Source organism: Acartia tonsa, chromosome 11 (assembly GCF_053477335.1).
Source record: "Acartia tonsa isolate MP-2025a chromosome 11, ASM5347733v1, whole genome shotgun sequence".
NCBI lineage: Eukaryota > Metazoa > Arthropoda > Copepoda > Calanoida > Acartiidae > Acartia > Acartia tonsa.
In genome coordinates, this window is record NC_137270.1 from 17,262,046 (window position 1) to 17,281,494 (window position 19,449).

Consider the following 19,449-nt stretch of genomic DNA (forward strand, 5'->3'; position numbering starts at 1 on the left):
ATTTTGGGGTAGGGTACATCTTCCCTAGCCCCTAGAAAACAAACCCCTCGTAAGTTTTTTGAAACTTTCTTTTTAAAATCACAAATTTAAGTGGAGGGTCAATCCTATAAGGTTGATTTATTGATTAACATTGTCAATTTTTGTCAATTTTTATATTTGTCCTTACAACAGAAATATGTGCATCTATAGGAAGTACATGACAAAATTGCAAAATTATCAATTTGTCAATAATAGATGTGCCCAGTACCTTTTATATGTGGGTGGACATATGAAGTCCCCTATGAATTACTCGTAAAACCATATTCTAATTTCAGGGTTTTCAAGCCTAAAAACATGTTTAAATGCTAGTTTTAGAAGCAAAGCTAATTATTAATGACAATAAATTAACAAAAATATTATATTGGGATTAAAATGCCCTAAGATATATTTCATCAACATATATTTCAGAGCTTTGTCTATTTCATACTTTTTTTTATATTGTCTGTCTGTGTGTACTGAAGGATCTAGCTAACCGCTGAACCGATATGGTTCTCCTTTACAGTATAGTTTCTCTTAGGTCTTGTGAAAGTTTATAACTATTTTTTGGAAGGGTACCACTACCCTCTTAATGACCCCCTCTAATTTTTTCTCCTTTTTTCTTTTTTAAAACTAAAATTTAAAGTGGGGGGAGGTCAATTCTTGCCTTTCCAAACACCACTCTTAGGTGCCCCTAAGTGACACTAGGGCCTTAGTTCCTGGCTATATCATTAAATAGAATCTTCACAGCCCAAATGATTTGGCATCCATGGTTTAAAAGACATTTTGAGTCAGGGCATAAAATCAGCATGATAGCTGAAATGAAAGTTACGTGTGATGTGTTGGTACACCGTTCACATAAAACTACTCAAGTTTATTCTATTATATAAATATAACGAACTGAGGTTTCTGTAGATTTTGATACTATCCAAATTGTTTAGTCCTCTCTACAAAGGAAGCTTCACATAGGTCTAATTAATTTTAACTTTTGGGGTGGTTTTAGACTATTTTTCTACCCTACCATGTTCCTTTGGATAGAGAGTCCATTGCTTTTGGTGCACCGACTATTTCCTTAAAAAGCAAGCTTTTTTTTAGTATAAATGTCAAGTAAATTTAAAAACGACTGGTATGATAACCTACGAAAGACTGAATCAACTGATTTTTATAGTAACCTTGCTATTAATTCTTTTCTGTTGGATGGTAAAAGCAGTTAATATGTAGTGTAGTATGGTTGTGTGTATGTAATGTTAATAGTTTCTGAATTTTTAATTCAACAGCCAATAACTTTTTACTCACTACATGTGTGTGTGTGTGTGTGTGTGTGTATGTTAGAGGGTGTTAGGTCTTTTAAAGGGACATTATGTTAGATTATTTGCTAGAAAATTACTGCAGCCAAAATATGTATTTCCCTAACTTATGTTTTTATTTATTTTAAAAATGGGGCAAATTTCCTTTTGTTAAAAATTAAATTTCTAAGATATCGTACAAATTATATTTGATACCTAAGCTTAGTTTAAATGCTAAACTAATACACAATTACATAATATTTAGGGATAAGACAATGGCGATAGATTTATGCACATTACCTACGATGATAAACAAAATTGCCCCTGTAGTATGATAGAAATATTGGTTGGAAAGTTTGGGTGAATACGAAGAAAGTCTCTCAATGTGACGTCATAAAAATGAGGGATTATCCATCTCTTTTTTGGGGGGTTTTCTTTCCCACTCCTCCTCTCTTCATCCCTCATTTTTGTGTTATCCGAATTTTTTTTAGCGACTTTTTTTGGGTGCCAGTGTGTTTATTTTACAGTCCAATGTCCTTCCTCCCTGAAAAAAATATGACTTTAAAAAGTTAATTTAAGGTCTATTCTTTATTTTTGTTTCAAAAAGCACAGAAAAGTTAATTAATACACATAAAAATTTAAATTCTATATAAATACAAATAAAACCAAAGTATAGAGTTTACCTTTAGAACTAAACGCTCTACTTGTAAATACATCTGGACTTGGTAAATTATAAGTAAGAAGCGAAGCAACTCTACTTTGATTGTGGTTTGCAAGTCTGACTGTTTTTTTTCTCAAATTGGTATCATTTTTTAACTGACTAATAATCATACTATGGGGAGATATGGAGAGTGAGGTCGATCCTCTTATTTTGATTTTAGTTTTTAAATGAAAGAAAGAACAAAAATTTGGCGAGGATTCTTTCTAGATTTGGAAGGCTGCAGATACACTCTACCAAAATAATTATAAATCGAAAGACAAACAAACATCCTGTATTATATAAGGCTATATTATACATCAAAACACTTGGTTAAGGATTTCCTTACAAGCACAATTAACTAAAAAAAGTTAGGCTTTGCTTATAAGAATGTATAATCGTTCTTGTCCCATACAAAAATAAATACTTCTGCCCTTTTAAACTAAACTATATCATTTATCATTTGGAGGCTTTTTACTTAAACCTCCTTATTGAAAAGTAGTTCGGAGATTTTTTGTTTCCTCTATAAGGTACATGTTTTCTTATTAACGAATTTAGATATGTAAGATGACTGCCTATTTGTCTGTAAACCTGGCGAAGTTTGATTTACCCTGCTGCTATAAGAGATAGACTTTCAATTTATCGAATTCATAGACTTTTATTCTCTAGCTTAATTGTTTGTTGTATTTTGATTTGATATTTTTTAGGACTGCAACGTTGGTGGTAGATGACTGCGATTGGAACCTTGCCATCAAGAAAGGTAATATTTTATTTTTCAAGTTGAATAGAACATTTGCCGTTAAATGTATATAAGATCGTTTCTTTCACAGGGAAGGATAAATCGTCCACTGTATTATTCTGGGATCAATTTTTATCAACTAATTAAAGCATTGTTAAGAATTGGATCAAAAATATTAAGTGCTTTTAATAAATCTTTGTCGGTTCAAACTTCTCAACCAATAGTTTGACCAAGGCAAGGGGTAATATTTTAGCATCTTTGAAAATGCGCATTAATCTGTCGTCCATGGTTTATATTATTACTAGCGACTGTGTTCCTAGCGATTGCGTTCCTAGCATCTAGGGTCTCTATATTCTAAGGGATAAAATAAAATAAAAAAAATACCTGGATTTTTTTATCAAAATAAAAAAGCCAAAACCATCTCAGGACTTAAAAGAAGCTTCACAGAAAAGGAAAACCATATAGGTTCAGCGGTTAGCAAGATCCTTTGCTACAGACAAAAAGCTTAATACTTTATATAATAGGATTATTACTATTACAGTCAGGCTAGGATAGCCTTGAGTATGGGTTAGGTTATTACCAGGTACCTAGATTACCTCTTACGGGCGGGATTACAGTCCAGGACCTTTTCGACTTGGTGTACTGTCTAGGTCCTGGTCCAGCAATCCAGGAGAACTAAGGATGGCTGTTGCGCACCCTTCTCTGTCCAAACACCCAAGGATATTAGGTTAAGTAACATCCAACAGACAACCAACTCTCTGTGATGCACGACCTTTGTCTGAGAAGTCCCTACTGTGCATGGTAACGAGTTGCGCCTGTTTTGGGACGTCACCGAAACTGTCCCAATTTTGTATAACTTTTGCGGAACAAGTTCCAATTACGTCATATTTTTCTTTCCCGAAAAAGGGAGGGGGGGAAGAAAATCTCGCCAAAAGAGATGGGGAAAACCCCCTTTTCTCCCATCTCTTTTTTCTTCCCCCCTTCTCTTTTTTTTCTTTCCCCCTTCTCTTTTTCGGGAAAGAAAAATATGATGTAATTGGAACTTGTTCCGCAAAAGTTATACAAAATTGGGACAGTTTCGGTGACGTCTGTTTTGGGCCAAGGCATTCCCCCTACTCTAACTATTTATGTCGCGCATCTGACATAGTAGCAGTAGGAACCATTTTTAACGTCTTTAGTTATGACGCGGTGTCGGCCCGAGATTCGAACCTATCACCTTCCCGACGACGAGCGGATGCGCTACGTGTTGAGCCACGGTCGCGGGTTTATTACCAGGTAAATGATTTGCCCAAAGGTTAGGGCATTGGTGAACTTTTTGAGAAGCTTTACAAAGTGTTTCAAAAATTAGCTGTGTGACGTCATAAAAATGAGGAATTATCCATCTCTTTTTTAGGGGTTTCCTTTCACACTTCTCATTTCATAACACTTCATTATGACGTCACACGGTTGATCTTTTGAGACACTTTGTAACGCTTCCTTAGTGGGTGTTATTATTATACTAAATTTTGTTAACAACCCTTCCTTTTTTCCAGGTGCTGAACTGGGACCAGAGTGGCAATGCGCGAACCGCACAACTCTTGTGAGTAAACAGGAATGCTCCGACTTCCTGAACTCCTGCCACACCCTGCTGGACCTGACCGGCCCGCTGCAGCTTGGTGCGCTACCTGCAGCAGCCAGCGGTCAAACACAGATTAATATTCCGCCTTTGGATGGATGCATCAGGTATGAGTTTACAGAAATAGTTATTGGAAGGGTGGAGGGCTTAAAACCGTAAATTACACTGGTACCCAAGGTTTTATTACAACGTTATATTATTCGTTTGCTCAAAAAGTTTGGTACTTTTGTTGAATTGTGATTTGTTTGTTCTAAATAGTATTGTCCATATATTTCAACCTAATTTTAAACTATAGAAGGGGTAGTTAGTTTATCCTTATTATGGATGTTCATTGTTTATTGTCCTACGCCCTTAGATCCCTGAGAATAGTACAAAGTACCATCATGTTGGTTTAATCTGTCCGTTCGTCTGGCGTATCTAAAGCTCAAGATTTCGGTAACAGCTAAAGCATCGAAGAAGACACTGTAATTTGTCATCTTTTTCTAAAAATAACTATTGTTTCGATGTACAAACACACGTAAGACCCTAGATATCAAGAAGCTTTGCTACATATTTAATACAAACTTATGATTTTATGCATGAAATTAATATGTAAAGTTTTCAATTATAAAACTTTAGAAGCGTTTTGATTTATAAATTGAAATTTATATGAAAGTGCAAATAAGTTTTAACGCTTTGATCATTTGTTAAAAAGCGAAGCTTTTCTACGTTTATGGTCGATCTATAGGTTTGGATTTTTCTTATAGTTCAGTTAATCTATACGTGGTTATGTTTGTTTGTTCAACTGTCTAAATTGTGGAGCTCTGCTTATATAAAAAAAATTGCTTCTTGGAGATATTAAACCTATAAACAAATATGCTACACTATTACTAATCAGAAAACTTAATTGATAAGACAAAAGATTGATCTGAAATCCCAGTTTTGATAAACAAAATTACCCCAACTGTGGATTAAAACAATCAATCAAATTTTTTAAAAGTACCCAAATAAATAAATAATGGGGTCATAAAACTTTGGGTACCAGTATAATTTACAGTCCAATGTCACCTCCCCCACTGATTACTGATTGACAAAATTATGAAGCAGCTCTGCTCCTTAAAAAAGTTTGTAATACCTTGAAATGATTGGTAAACATTGCACATACAAAACTCTAAATTCCCCCTATCCATCCATTTTTATCACGGATGTAGAGAATGTATAATGGCAGAAATTAAAAGTTAAAAGATCTATGTTTTTGGCTTTTTACAATAGTTGGTTGTCTTTTTAAATTACATTAAAATTACATTGTTAATATAAAACCTAAATGGGTTATAAAACTTCTTGAAAACATCAAAAAAGTAAGGATACTGAATGAAGTGTTCCTTTCACTTCATAAAAAATAACAAAATTACATAGAGTTATTGCTAGTTAGTGCTATTAAAAACATCAATTACTATTATGTTTCTTTTGTTTCACTTAAAAATGCTTCTACCGATTAATTTCCGCTAAATTAGAACAGTTTCTAGGCTTTTCTAAAAATTCATGTATCGTATCGTATTGCAGACAGCTTTCCGTGAATATGAAAATAAAAATCATGAAATTAAAACCTGTTTTTAATCTCAGGTTTTCGGACTTGAGATATCCGCATAAAACTGTCTATAATACGATGCGATGAATAGCCAATTGTTTAATTTCACTATTCCTACATCCCTGCCTTTTCTACAATATATCCAAGGATTTTCAAGTAAAACTTATTCTTCGCCGAAACTTTGGACCCAGATTTAAGTTTTCTCCAGGGATCTTAAGGGATAAGACAATGCACGATAAATTGATGTACATCCCTAATGATAATAAAAAAGTTAACCCTACTGTAGATTAAAATAATAAAATTTTGGACATTATCAGTTTGAAACCAATAAATTAAAATACTAGGATCTACTGCAGTTCACGGTAAAATATTGCTGGTAACGAATATCTCCAAAAATGAATTTTAAAGGCTGCTAGCTGCCAAACGGCTGAACGTACAGAGCATGCCCGCACACTGTTTTAAGCGTCATAAAAAAGCTGGAATAGACATAAATCAATAATGCATAATTATCTCGCAGTGCATCATTGTATCTTGGCTATTCCAGATTATTTGTAGGCCTTCTTATGCCGCTTAAAATGGTGTGCGGGTATGATCTGTACGTTCAGCCTTTGGCAGCTGGCAGCCTTTAAAGTTTATAGATTTTTGGAAATATTCGTTACCAGCAATATTTTACCGTGAACTGCAGTAGATCCAAATACTACAAAAGAACCCCAATCTAACGAATAAGATTGTTATTAATTTTGGGTACCACGGTAATTACCAGTCCAATATCCCCTCCCTCCCTGTTTTTTTAGTAAGTGTTCTGCTTCACTACTCGGATATTCTCCTGTCAAATTTATTTTCATAATTTATTTCCTATTGTCCTCTCCCTCCTTGTAAATTAACCATTTTTGCTTAATTTCTAACCGTTTTATTGAAATTCTTGAATGTATAAATATTTCCACTAACAACCACTGAATTATGAGAAATGATATAGCCCTCTTAACCCCAGGGATGACAATGGATGGGTAATTGATATTCATGCCCAATAAAGATACTGAATATTTCCCCATCTGTAAATTATTGGTTGAAACGTTTGGAAACTGCAAGCTTTGAACCTTTATACACAACTAACGGCTTCGTCCCTAGCCTCTAGGGGCTTTGCACCAAGAGGTAAAATTACATCTTTTATTACCTACCCAGCTGAAAAAAGCCCCCACTCCACCACTGTTTTAAAGAATTTAAAAAATGGTGGGGGATTTTTTGTTTTTTGGGGGGTTGGGGAAAATAGCCTAAAACCACCACAGGACCAGTAGGTATATTCCCTGAAGAGTAGAATCCGATCGGTTCAGTAGTTACTGAGATCTTAAGGGACAGACGGGCAGACAGATAGACAGACAGACATCGTACCACTTTGTATTATAGATAATAAAAATAGGGCTAGTTTCTTAAGTTGATATATGGACAGCTAAAAATAAATCTCCTTTACTCGTCAAACATATTTGAATTCATAGAATACATTTAGAAATAGAAAAAAGAAACGGGGGATTATTTTCACCTCTAAGCTTGGTTTTAAAATTAATTTATCTTTTTGTTTTGAATAAATGATACTAATTGGGCCAGTATTTATTTTCTTTAAAAAATTACAGGCTGGCAAAGGGAGAATTTTGAAAATAGGAAAGGTATAATGTAGTTAATTTAATATCTACTAGCCCTAGAGGCTTCTTTGACTCTTAGGGGAAAAGAGGATGTGGCTGGGGGGTTTCTCCTGGGTAACTAACCCTAAAATAGTTATAATCCTTCCCTGGACACAAAAGAAGTTAAATAAAGTTAAGAAATAAGAGAAAAATAATGTTTTTTAATGTATTATCTTTTTCTCTTCCAATTCTAGTACTCAGAAATTCAATGGGATAAAGAGATGAGGCACCAGATTATAATTTATTAGTTTTAAGCTTAAAAATGTTTATTTGATAACGGAGGATAAATTGTATATATTTTTTATATTTAGTTGCATAATAGTTATATAGGGGCCTTTAGGGGCATTTCTAAATTTTTAGCGAGCCTTACTGATTTTAGTGAGGCAAACCGATTTTAGTGAGGCAAAAGTTTTTTAAGAATTCACCTCAGTTTAGTTTTATTTTGTTCAAAAGATAAGGTGAAAAAATGTTTGCGATTTTTTTTTTCAGTGGCTATTTCTCATTAGGGTTGAGGAACTACCTTACCAAAAATATTTATAACACTTTTTTGGACATATGAGAAACTTCACTGAATAGGAGAATTATATCGGTTCAGCTTTGTTTTTAATTTTAGATATTTTTATGATTCACAATGCCATACCTCCTGTTGCAGAATTCTCTTACAATTCTATTATCATATATCATTTTTTTTGCTGTATATAAACTTTATGAAACCTTTTTTCTCCCAACACAGTTTCCACATTTATATGAGTAATGGAGTTTTAGGTACATTTAATCTTCAGGGAGTAAGGGAGGGGACAATGGGCAGTTAATTCAATTTTATAGTTGTGACCCTTTAAGGTTGAAAACCCAGATATTTCCAGATAAAACAAGTATTTGCAATATAGCAACCTTTAGTGGAAATTTTAGACGTTTTGAATTGTTTTTAATTCGAAATGCACCATCCTTAACCTGATGCTTTACTACAAGCCTTTGATTCTAGAGATCAAAACCCTTGTTTATAATTCATTAACATAATTGTTATTATTTAAACTTCGGAAAATTAAGGAAACATACCATTTTACTTTTACAACATCTTTTACCCAATTTTTTAAATTGTATTTATTAAAAAGCTTAGACATAAAAAAGCCTTAAATAATTATATTTCAAAACTTACTTAAACAATTACCTTCCTACAGAACTTATAACTCAAGTTATTTCATTTAACGAAATAAAAATGAGATACCTTGCGTCAAAATTTTATACTACATAAATAAAAAAGTAAAAAAATAAAAGTACATCTTAATTTTAAAGATCTTAAGGTTTAAGTAACATATCTTAGGATAACTGGTATATGCGCCTCTAGCATCCAGGACAGAAAAATAAAATAACACCATCTTGAGATTTTAATGATAAACAAACCTTAAACAACTCAGGACTTCGTGAATTTTCCCTAAAATTTTGAAATTAATCGGATCATTAATTACAGAAATATTAAGCTAAAGACAAACAAGGATGACAACATCCATAAAAGCGAAGCACTGAAACGGTAGGACAAACGAACATTAACACTTGTATAGTATCTGAACTGAATAATCAGAATTTAAAAGTATAAGAGTCGAAGCAAAATTGTAAGTAAATATGTTGAAAAACTGCTTGAAGCAGGATAATGTTTATGGACATACTTACATTTTTGGACTTGATTATAGAGTTGCTTCGCTTATAATATTGTTCTTTGTTGTCCCAGGAATCAATATACCAAAAATCAGATCAAACGGATAATTAGAACACTTGAAAATTTGTTGTTAAAAAAGTAGAAAAATCAACATTTTTAAAATGGACGTACGGACATTCTGATAATGATTATAGAGTTGCTACGCTTTCTAAATCGTACCCAACTACTACAGGAATCATCATGCAAAGTTTGAAATCGATAGGACAATTCTAACATGCCTAAATTAACGAATAAAAGCTATCTATCTCGGACGGACGAACGTACGGACGGACCGACCCTAATTATAGAAAAGCTTCGCTTTTAAAAACTTTTGCCTTTACATTAAATCAATAAGAAACATCTAACATGTCTAAAGTAACGAAAAGAGCTAACCGTTACGGACGTACAAATGTGCGGGACCTAATTATAGAAAGGCTTTGCTCATAATAACTAATAATCTTAATATAATTTCTTTCTAGACTACAACGCACTAATCGGAATGAATTAACATTAAACAAGAATTAGATATAAAAAATGTAATGATTCAATTTACAAAATAATTTTCAAAATCAAAATATTCTGTCTGCTTGTTATTGTTTATCTTTTTGTTGACGCGCTAGTTTGCCGCGATATTATGCATGATTTTGCGTGACGTCATTCATAATTGGTCCCCAAGATTGGTTAGAAACTGCTAAATTCTTGCATGTTCCCTTTAAGCCAGTCCCCAAAGTCTGAGACTCCTAAAAATTGAATATTCGATCCATTGTCCCCTCCCTTACTCCCTGTTTAATCTTACTATATTTTGAAGCTAAAAAGGATGAAACAAGGACAATTATGACAATAAGTAGCGCAGCAATAACAAGCAATGATAGATCAGCGCTCCAAGTAATAATAAACTTGAGCTGGCCCAATTGGTTGGCTGTACTTAAGTATCTCGTACTTACTTACTTTTTATACATACATATATAAATAGATATATATGATATGCGTGGATAGATTGACAAAAGAAAATTTATCGTCGATTTAGCTTACTAATATGAACCTAATTTATTGGTCAGTTCGTTCATCCAGTAGGAAGGGAGGTGATGGAGTAAAGGGAGTATCGTTATTTTAGCCAGCTGTGAGTCTTATTATAAGAGTATATGAAAATGTGATGCAACATCCAAGTAATAACATGTCGATTCATAAATAAGTGGCTTAATAAAGTCTTAGATTATTCATTTGTAGGTATAAGGTATAACCAACAAGGGAAATAAATCTAGAATAATATTTGGGGGGCAAATGGAGAGGTCGTCAATTTTACGATGTGTCGCCCCCCAACGACAGCTGAAAAACACGTATAGGTTTCGTGATTTTTTCCCGATTTAATTCCGTTATTGGTGTAAGCTGATTCATTTGTATTCTTTAGGATGTGTATTTTATACGAAAATGTCTTAAAAATAATGTTTTTCTGTTTTTCAGGAACCTGTATATCGACCAGAAGTTCTGGGATCTGAACAGATACATCGTCAACAATGGCACAATCACAGGGTGTCCTGAGCGACGCGAGTTCTGCATGTCGCATCCTTGTCGTAACAAGGGCGTCTGCCAGGAGGGTTGGGGCGGCTATGTGTGCAAGTGCGCGGATGGCTGGGGCGGCAAGGACTGCTCAGAGAAGCTGAAGCCGGCCAAACGGCTGAGAGGCAACGGGTTCGCCATTTATACGGCTGGAATTTATCCTATTCAACTGCCGTGGAGGAATGCAATCATGTTTAGAACAAGGTAAGTCTATTATTTGTTATTTTTTTAATCACGCTAACTTTGCTTTCAACTTCCTTGTAATTCAATAAAAGTAATATTATGCATTGCTTTCGTTTCAAACAATGTATCTGATTACTAGCGGTTATGTCTCTATAGGCCTCCAGAGACACTTGAGATAATGGGGAGAATGTTGACCTTTCACTTTCAATTTTAGTTTCAAAAAGGGAAAGGAATTTTTTCTAAGGGCGTTTTCTCTTGGGAGGGTGGACATATTCTTCCCCGAAATGGTTCAGTGGGTATGCAGACAAAAAGTGTACTACTTTATATAATAGAATTATTAAAAACAATTGTTAAAATTAATAAAACAAAAAAAAGCTAACAATACTATATTAACACAGAAATCCGTCGCAATTATTGCCACGAAAATAATGAACGAACGAACAAACACTCAGAATAAAAAGTAACAGATCATAATTTTGTTTTGATTTTTCAATCTTTTTTCGGAAAAAAATCTACCAATTTCATGACTAGGATTTAAATTATATTTTATTAAAATAATTTATTTGAAATCTTTTGCATGCATTGGCACCTTTTTGTGTGTGCTAACAACGGATCTTAAGGGATAAGACAATGGAAGATAAATTGATGTACATCCCCAATGCTTATACACATATTGCCCCTCCTTTAGTTTACAATTAGTGGTTAAAAAATTTGAACGCTGCTTGGTAGTTCAATATTTAATAAAAGTCCAAAAAGATTATAACCTAACTAATTAATGAACGTGTTTATAAAACTTTGGGGACAGTATTTTTTTAAATACCAGCGACTACTCCCTCCCTGGTGCTAACCCAACTTTTCCCTTTTCTTTACTTCTTGTGTTTTATTCAAACAGCAAATATAAAAAAGCTATTTTTTCCAGTGCAGTGGTTATTAAGATTTTTGGACAGAGAGACAAAAGGAAATCTTTTTTTATTCAAAGAACGATAGCCAATCCCATTTCGCCTCCAACATAGTTTTTTTTTGTAATTTCATATATAACTTGTTTTGGTTGTATCCGATGAAAACCTATTGAAACCCTTTTCCTTTGCATAGCTTTTTAAAACATGCATAAAAATACTGGAAAATAATATTAGAAATGTTAGTATAAATATTTGGTCTGAAAATATAAATAATAGTATTTTTAATGAATAAGAAACAAATTTGGTAGTAATCTTATCATGTAAAGTAGTAAGGTTTTTCTCTCTAAAGTTTAGTTTTTTTATTAACTACAGATTCGATTGAGTTATCTATTTCAATGAAGCTTTACTTGGGTCCCCTGGTAGTTTTATGCTATCTTTGAATACGGAGCTTCTAGATACAGACACTTGTAAAAATAATGCATAAAAATGAAATTTTCAAACAATTTTAGACATTTTAGCTAGAGTTCTTTGAAAGAAATATTTTTGAGTTAACTACGAGACTAAAGTGTTAAAGATACTTGAATTAATATTAATTTGGCCATAAGACTATTCGAAAGCATTTCCCCCTCCGTGCCTGTGATATCCAGCTATCAAGGATAATATAGATAATTTAGCCACTCAAAACATAAATGTATACCCCGGGGCACTTGCTGTACAACACCCCTGGGCTAGAAATGAATTGGATTGGCTGCGTGTAGCAAAAAAACATTTTTGCTACAATAATTTGCACAGTTTTAGGGATGGATAAATAAGCAAAAAAATATTATGTATGCTAAAGAATTAGGATGTCTGTCTGTCTTTATTTATGTATGAATGTCCAGTTTAAATGATTATATTACAATTATTTGGGAAGTTTTATATTGGTTCGGGGCAGGTTTTAGGTGATACACCAACCTTCCCTTGGACCTAAAGCCCCTGAAACCAACCTTTAGAAAAAAATCTTTATTGCTTGGTAAATATAAGTTCATATAGCAATGTTGTTCAATGGCGAAATCACAACGTAAATTTCAGAAAGTTTTAATCATATAATTTTTAAAATTAGCAAGGCCTTTTAATTCCTGTTTTTGCCATCCCCTTTTATACAAAATAATAACTTTATGGGTAGTGCAAAATTATGATCAATTTTAAAGTGGTAGGATAATTCTATCACATATAAATTTGCAAATGTCTTTAACTTATAACTGACTCATTTTTTTCAAACTTCAGCAAAATATGAATTTTAATTATTTTTTTTCTTTTAATTATTCAATCTTTTGTAGAACTCTTTTTTTGGTACTTATGAAAAGCCTAAGGCAAAATATCTTGCTATTCATAGTATTAATAATTTTACTTTTTATTAAGTGATGCTTTGCTTTCATCAAGATTTAAATTCATATTTTTACTAACACGTTAAATACGATTTTTTTCAAAGGGTTTGGCAAAATTATTTAATTTTTAGGCTAAATTATTAATTTAGTGACCTTTGAGTTGTCTTTAAGATTTTATTTGATATTCAAGTGTACTTTAAATGTCATAAATTGAGCTATCACTTCCTGCAAATGTATTAAAGTAGTAAATTTTCAGAACCGCAATTAATAAATCAGAATTCTGCGTAAACTTCTCCATTGCTTTACTCTCTTCATTTATACTATTATGTATTTATATGAATATTTAAATCTATTAGTACATAACAATTTTTAAACTGATATATGGTAATAAAAATTTTCCCATACATTTTTTTATCAATTCTTTTACTTTGTTTGCTAGACTGTTTATTCTGTATCCCCATTCTTTAGTAGTCCATGAATGTCCATATGCTATTATCCCAATTTTTTATGCTTCAAAATTAATTAATACAACTTTAACTTACACAAAGCATAGCTTTTCTTAGGTCCAAAGAAGGTTTATAACTATTTTCGGGGAGGATAACCATCATTCTCCCAAGAAAAATATCCTCAATTTTTACCTTTTACTTTTTAAAGCCAAAATTGAAATTGTACAGGGGTCGACTCATCCCCCATCTCAATTACCCCTAGAGACCTCTAGGGGCGTAGTATAAAAATAAAATTATAGACATACATGATAGCTAAATGTTGTAACATAGATGTAACTTTTATTGATAGATTTTGGACTGAAAATTTGCAGGACAATTTTTGGACACGGTGCTGTTCTTTTATTTGATCATGTATTCAATTTTAAATAAGATGGTAGCCACATAAAACTTTACTAATAAATAAAAATAATATAGATATGATAGAATGCTTTCCGCGGATAGTCAAATGAAAAATTATAAGTTAAATTCCAGTTTTGTAGGCCCCGAAGGGCCGAAGGTTTGGGCCAACAAAAAAGGCATTGATTTTATAATTTATTAGTATTTGTAAAAACTTTCTATAATACGATACGATACATGATTATTCAGCCCAGAACCGTACTAATCCTACAATTTCAAAGCCATACATTGTTATTTATATACCTATAGTTATTATGACAATGGTTTCATTTTAATATCAATATTTAAATTTTAATAAATCTATCATATCTGTAAAGGTAAAGTGTGATAATTTAATTTAAAATAAAAGTAGGTTAACACAAATGCCCAAGGGATGAAAATCATTTTAATACTTTTGCAGTAGCACAGCTACCTTTTAGTGCCGGCTGGCAATCAATTGGAAATGTGGCGGGCTAAAACCATCCCAAAAATAAAATTCAGAATTTTAATAGCCCTTATTTAAAGCTTCCCTAAAATGGAGAATTCAATCGGATCAGTGATTTTGTATAATAAAATTGTCCTCAATTATATATTAAAAAGAAATATAAGATATCAGTCCGGCGGACCTATCCTAGTTTAATAGTTTAGTAATAATTAGGATAGTTTATTAGCTAAAATGTGTTATTTTTTTATTGGTGGGAAAGTTTGGAATTATACATTTATGCTATTTTGTGTGTCTGTGTAAGAAAATAACGAGAGGATGTGTTTCAATTTATTTCTGAATAATGGCTCCCGTGGGAGTAGATAGATAGATGGATAGATATATGGATAGATAAATGGATAATTGGATAGATGGATAGATGAATGGATAATTGGATAGATGGATAAATGGATAAATATATAGATGGATGGATAGATAGATAGATCTGACAAATTGATATGAGCGATGATAGACTTCAAGCAGACAGATAGACAAGACAAGACAGACATGTAGACAGACCAAACAGACAGATAGACAAGACAAGACAGACAGACAGATAGACAGACCAAACAGACAGATAGACAAGACAAGACAGACAGATAGACAGACCAAGCAGACAGATAGACAGACCAAACAGATAGATAGATTGAAAAATGACAAAAAATAAACTAAATATAAGGAAATAACTGAATAAGGAAAGATGTAAAAAGAAGTAATTATAAAAATTATGGAGATATTATTAACAAACATAGAACAATACAATTATAGAATATATTCGACACACAATACTCTAAATATTTCAACATTACATTTACTAAATATGAAAAAAATTGCGTTTTCTGCAAAAACCTGTCAAGCACTGAACCATCCGCATTAACTTTGAAATTATATAAAATAAGGTGGGTGGGCAGTTTTCCCCTATTTGGCCCTTTATATTCATTACCTTATATAACCAAATCTCAATTAACCCAAAGTATTAAAAAAAACAAATTGATTATTTCAAGAATTAGGGGTAAGGGGTTTCTGTGTTTAATGGCACTCTGAGGGAAAATGTTTTCTACTTATTTTTAATCAAAATTTGGCCTTTTTACTATTTTATCTTTAATTAGCTACCTGAATCTATATCTATAGCTGTATTAATGTATGTGGTACACACCTTAGTAAATTGAAAATTGTTATTCTGCGATGTTCAATATGGGTTAAACACTGGTTACAATGGTCTAAAATTGGACAATTTGTGAGAATTATCATACTTGTGTGTGCTGTTATTTTAGCAACATATGTATGAAATTTATCGTTTACAACTATATCGACTACTAGCGGTTACGCCCCTAGCATCTAGGGGCTATGTATTCGAGTTGCTAGAAAAAAAACTTAAAACAATACCCAATACTTAAATCTAAAAAATATAATCTCAAACCATAACAGAACCTATGTTAGGCTTAAATAAAATAAAGAACTCAATAGGTTAAGTAGTTTTAGAGTTCAGAATACTTTATATATTAGGATATGACATTAGGGATAATCAATAAAAGAAACAAAATTGTTACTTTTCATGAAAAGTACAATCTCCTTTTTAAGCCATGGAGTATTAATTATTTGTATTTCTATTGTCTATTAAATAGATTTATAATAGATGAATAATCCAAACAATTTAAGTGGTGGAGACCTTTTCGTATAATAGCTAATTGTTTTCTATTCTTTTGTTGGGACTTTGGCTATGTTCATATTTCCAACGTTATTAGCTGAATTTAAAGACCCACTAGAAAAATCGGGACATGGTCACCGCCCAGTGGACAGAGTTACATGCCCCCTATATTTTTTTAATTTAATGTTTATTATAAGCTTTAAATTATGCCATCGTGGATTTATCTGTTAGTCGTGATGTTTGAATTATGGATTTACAATATTCAAGGATTGTTATTATAATTCTCTACATGTTTCTACAATGTAGTTGGCAAAATTTTAATCCTCTAATAGCTAGAATTTTAGGATTATGTATTTAATTCTTTTAAATTTGAATTTATGCTACCAATTTCGACACACAGAAAACTGTCCCGAATTTGTATTAATTTTGAGGAACAAGACTCCAGTTACGTCATATTTTTCTTTCCCGAAAAAGGGAAGGGGGAAAGAAAAAAAGGGAAGGGAGGAAGAAAAAAGAGATGGGAGAAAAGGGGGTTTTCCCCATCTCTTTTGAAGAGATTTTCTTCCCCCCTTCCCTTTTTCGGGAAAGAAAAATATAACGTCACTGGAGTCTTGTTCCTCAAAATTAATACAAATTCGGGACAGTTTTCTGTGTGTCCCAATTTCACTAAAGAAATTAAAACCATTAAGTTAATGCCCATGAGTAGCGCAGCAATAATGAACATTAAATATTTAAGATATAAAAATGACAGTAAATTGTAACACATAGAAATTGGTATAGACTGAGTATATTCAAAATTCTTTTTTTGACGGCATAACGAAAAAGCACTAGTTATAGGGTAGCTGCGCTACTAAAAATTACTATGTTTGATATATAAATAAAGACATAAAGAATAATGTAAAACAAGGTTGATAAGATCTTAACTATAGATTGCCACCTTAGAATTTATATTACTTATAAAACAAGGATGACTAGATGTATGAACTATGGGTAGCAAAGCTCAAAATATAACATATGTACATCTAGATATTTAAAAAATAAGCTCATTACAGAAAAATCCAGCTATAGTTGTTTAAGGAAAAAAAATGTTATTTTCCTTAATCTTATGCTACAAACTTCCTTATTTTTTTGTACAGTATAATTATATTCCTAGATATTTCTCATGGAATAAAGGCTGTTTTATAATTCAAATTATGTCTAAACAATGAAATAGCTAAATTATAGATTAATTATATTTTTTTCTGCTATTAAATGTTTTTAAATAAAAGAGGGGTGTCAACACTCTCCGAAAACAGGATTTTAGAAAAGACTGCCTTCCCCCTAAGGCTTCTATCCCCCCCCCCCCCTGGCAAAACCCTGTTCACTCCATTGGCTGGGAGTAATCCCCCTTGTCCCTGTATAGTACTCAGTATGAGCTTAACTGGGATAAGAATCTAATTTTGTGTGAATCCTACTCTTGAATATATTATACTTGTTATAACAATCATTCACACCAAAAAAAATCCTCGAAAATTTAGCATCTAGAATAACCATAATATCCTTTCATATAAAGTAGTAAGAATTTTGGTCCGCTAAGATCTCGATTTAGGATCTCTACAAAGGTTCCAGGATGGTTTTAGAAAATTTTATAATTAAATTTGAGTCTTTGAGTTGTTTTAGGCTATTTAATTGACCCTGTATCTCAGATGCTAAGGGCACATCCGCTTGTAAACAAAACAAAATAGTTGAATGGTTGTTCATGTATAATAAGATCATATTATTCTAATTCTAATTATTTTGCCTACATTGTATAAACAGATATTACAAGCTAGGTTATGCTGGAGTATGATAAAATCACCTTATAGAATAGGTTAGAACAAGGATAATTTGTTTATCAGTAGCGTCGCCACCTAAATTATTTGAATTTTTTCCCCAATAATCAATAATTATTATTAAAAGGTTTTGCTTTAAATAACAAGCACCCTCTTATATAAAGTAGTAAGGTTTTTTTTCTGCCACTTATATATAACCTGCCGAACCGATTTGGTTCTCTATATTAGATATTGGGATGGTTTAGCTATTTTTCTAGCACCTCTTTCTCCCTCGAATACACAGCCCCTAAACACAGAGGCTTGTCTGCTAGTATATAATTAAAAAAGACAAATTCTGTATAGGTATAAAAAATTGTACGTTTGGACACAGCTATTTTGTACCATCGCTCAATATTACAGCCAACGAATAAAAGAACGTGTTTTTTAAATCTCTGTTACCCTGGCAGTCCAGATTTCGCAAAATACACTCGTTTACCCAATATTTTTGCAAATCCTCTCTGAATGAAAAAGCATAAAGATTAAAGAGGTTGATGAAATATGGCAAATTGCTTTCAAAAATAATGTCTTATCTAATCTGCCAATCTTAAATAAATATCTTATTCAAACACTTTTAGTTATCGCGAGTATTATCCTACTGATGAAAAATTATTATGCCTCTAACTTTCTCTTCCATTTACAATAATAAGTTATCATTTTTATACTGTTAAACACCCCTTTTTACTTTTTCACATACTTTCGGCTTCTTTCGTAGCCTCAAGGGGCATAGGAAAACCTACCCAAAATGAAGAACTCAATCGATTCTGTAGAAATCAAGACATAAAAACCTTACTACTTTGTATAATAGGATAAAAAAAGGCTAATTTTTATGATATTTTTGAAATTTGCTCTCTATTAATACGGTAATTTGAATCATATTGTAGGTTAAAAAATTACTCTAATAACAATTACTCTATTGCAGGGAACCAAGTGGGTTGCTGATGATGATCCAGCTGCGCAAGATTGGTTGGTCCAAGCTGGAACTTGTGAACGGGACTCTGGTCTATACCCTGCAGGATTCAGTTCTACATCTCAATACCCCCAGGTAACGTCTCTAATATGACGCGGTGTGGTCAAGACTCGAACCCGACACCTCCCTGACATTAAGCCGATACGGTACTAATTACGCTGATTCAGTGTTAAAAATGATACTTACTGCTGCTATATTAAGCGCGTGACATTAATAGAGTAGGTGGAATGCATTCTTCAACAAACTGGCGTACCGTGCAAAGTTAGAACTTTCCTTAAGGAGTTAAGAAATTTTTTTTTTTAAGTATAACTAACTTTTCCGCTGTTTA

At 32.4% G+C, this 19,449-nt stretch overlaps 1 protein-coding gene across 1 annotated transcript in view; it reads left to right on the forward strand.

Moving 5' to 3' along the window:
* Nucleotides 1–19,449, forward strand: part of stan (Protocadherin-like wing polarity protein stan) — a 239,360-nt gene that overhangs the window by 174,716 nt on the left and 45,195 nt on the right. Inside the window, exons 19-22 of the mRNA XM_080176342.1 lie at nucleotides 2,706–2,758; nucleotides 4,270–4,459; nucleotides 10,750–11,049; nucleotides 19,074–19,196. Coding sequence (XP_080032468.1) covers nucleotides 2,706–2,758; nucleotides 4,270–4,459; nucleotides 10,750–11,049; nucleotides 19,074–19,196 — 666 coding nt within the window. The remainder of the gene's footprint in view (nucleotides 1–2,705; nucleotides 2,759–4,269; nucleotides 4,460–10,749; nucleotides 11,050–19,073; nucleotides 19,197–19,449) is intronic.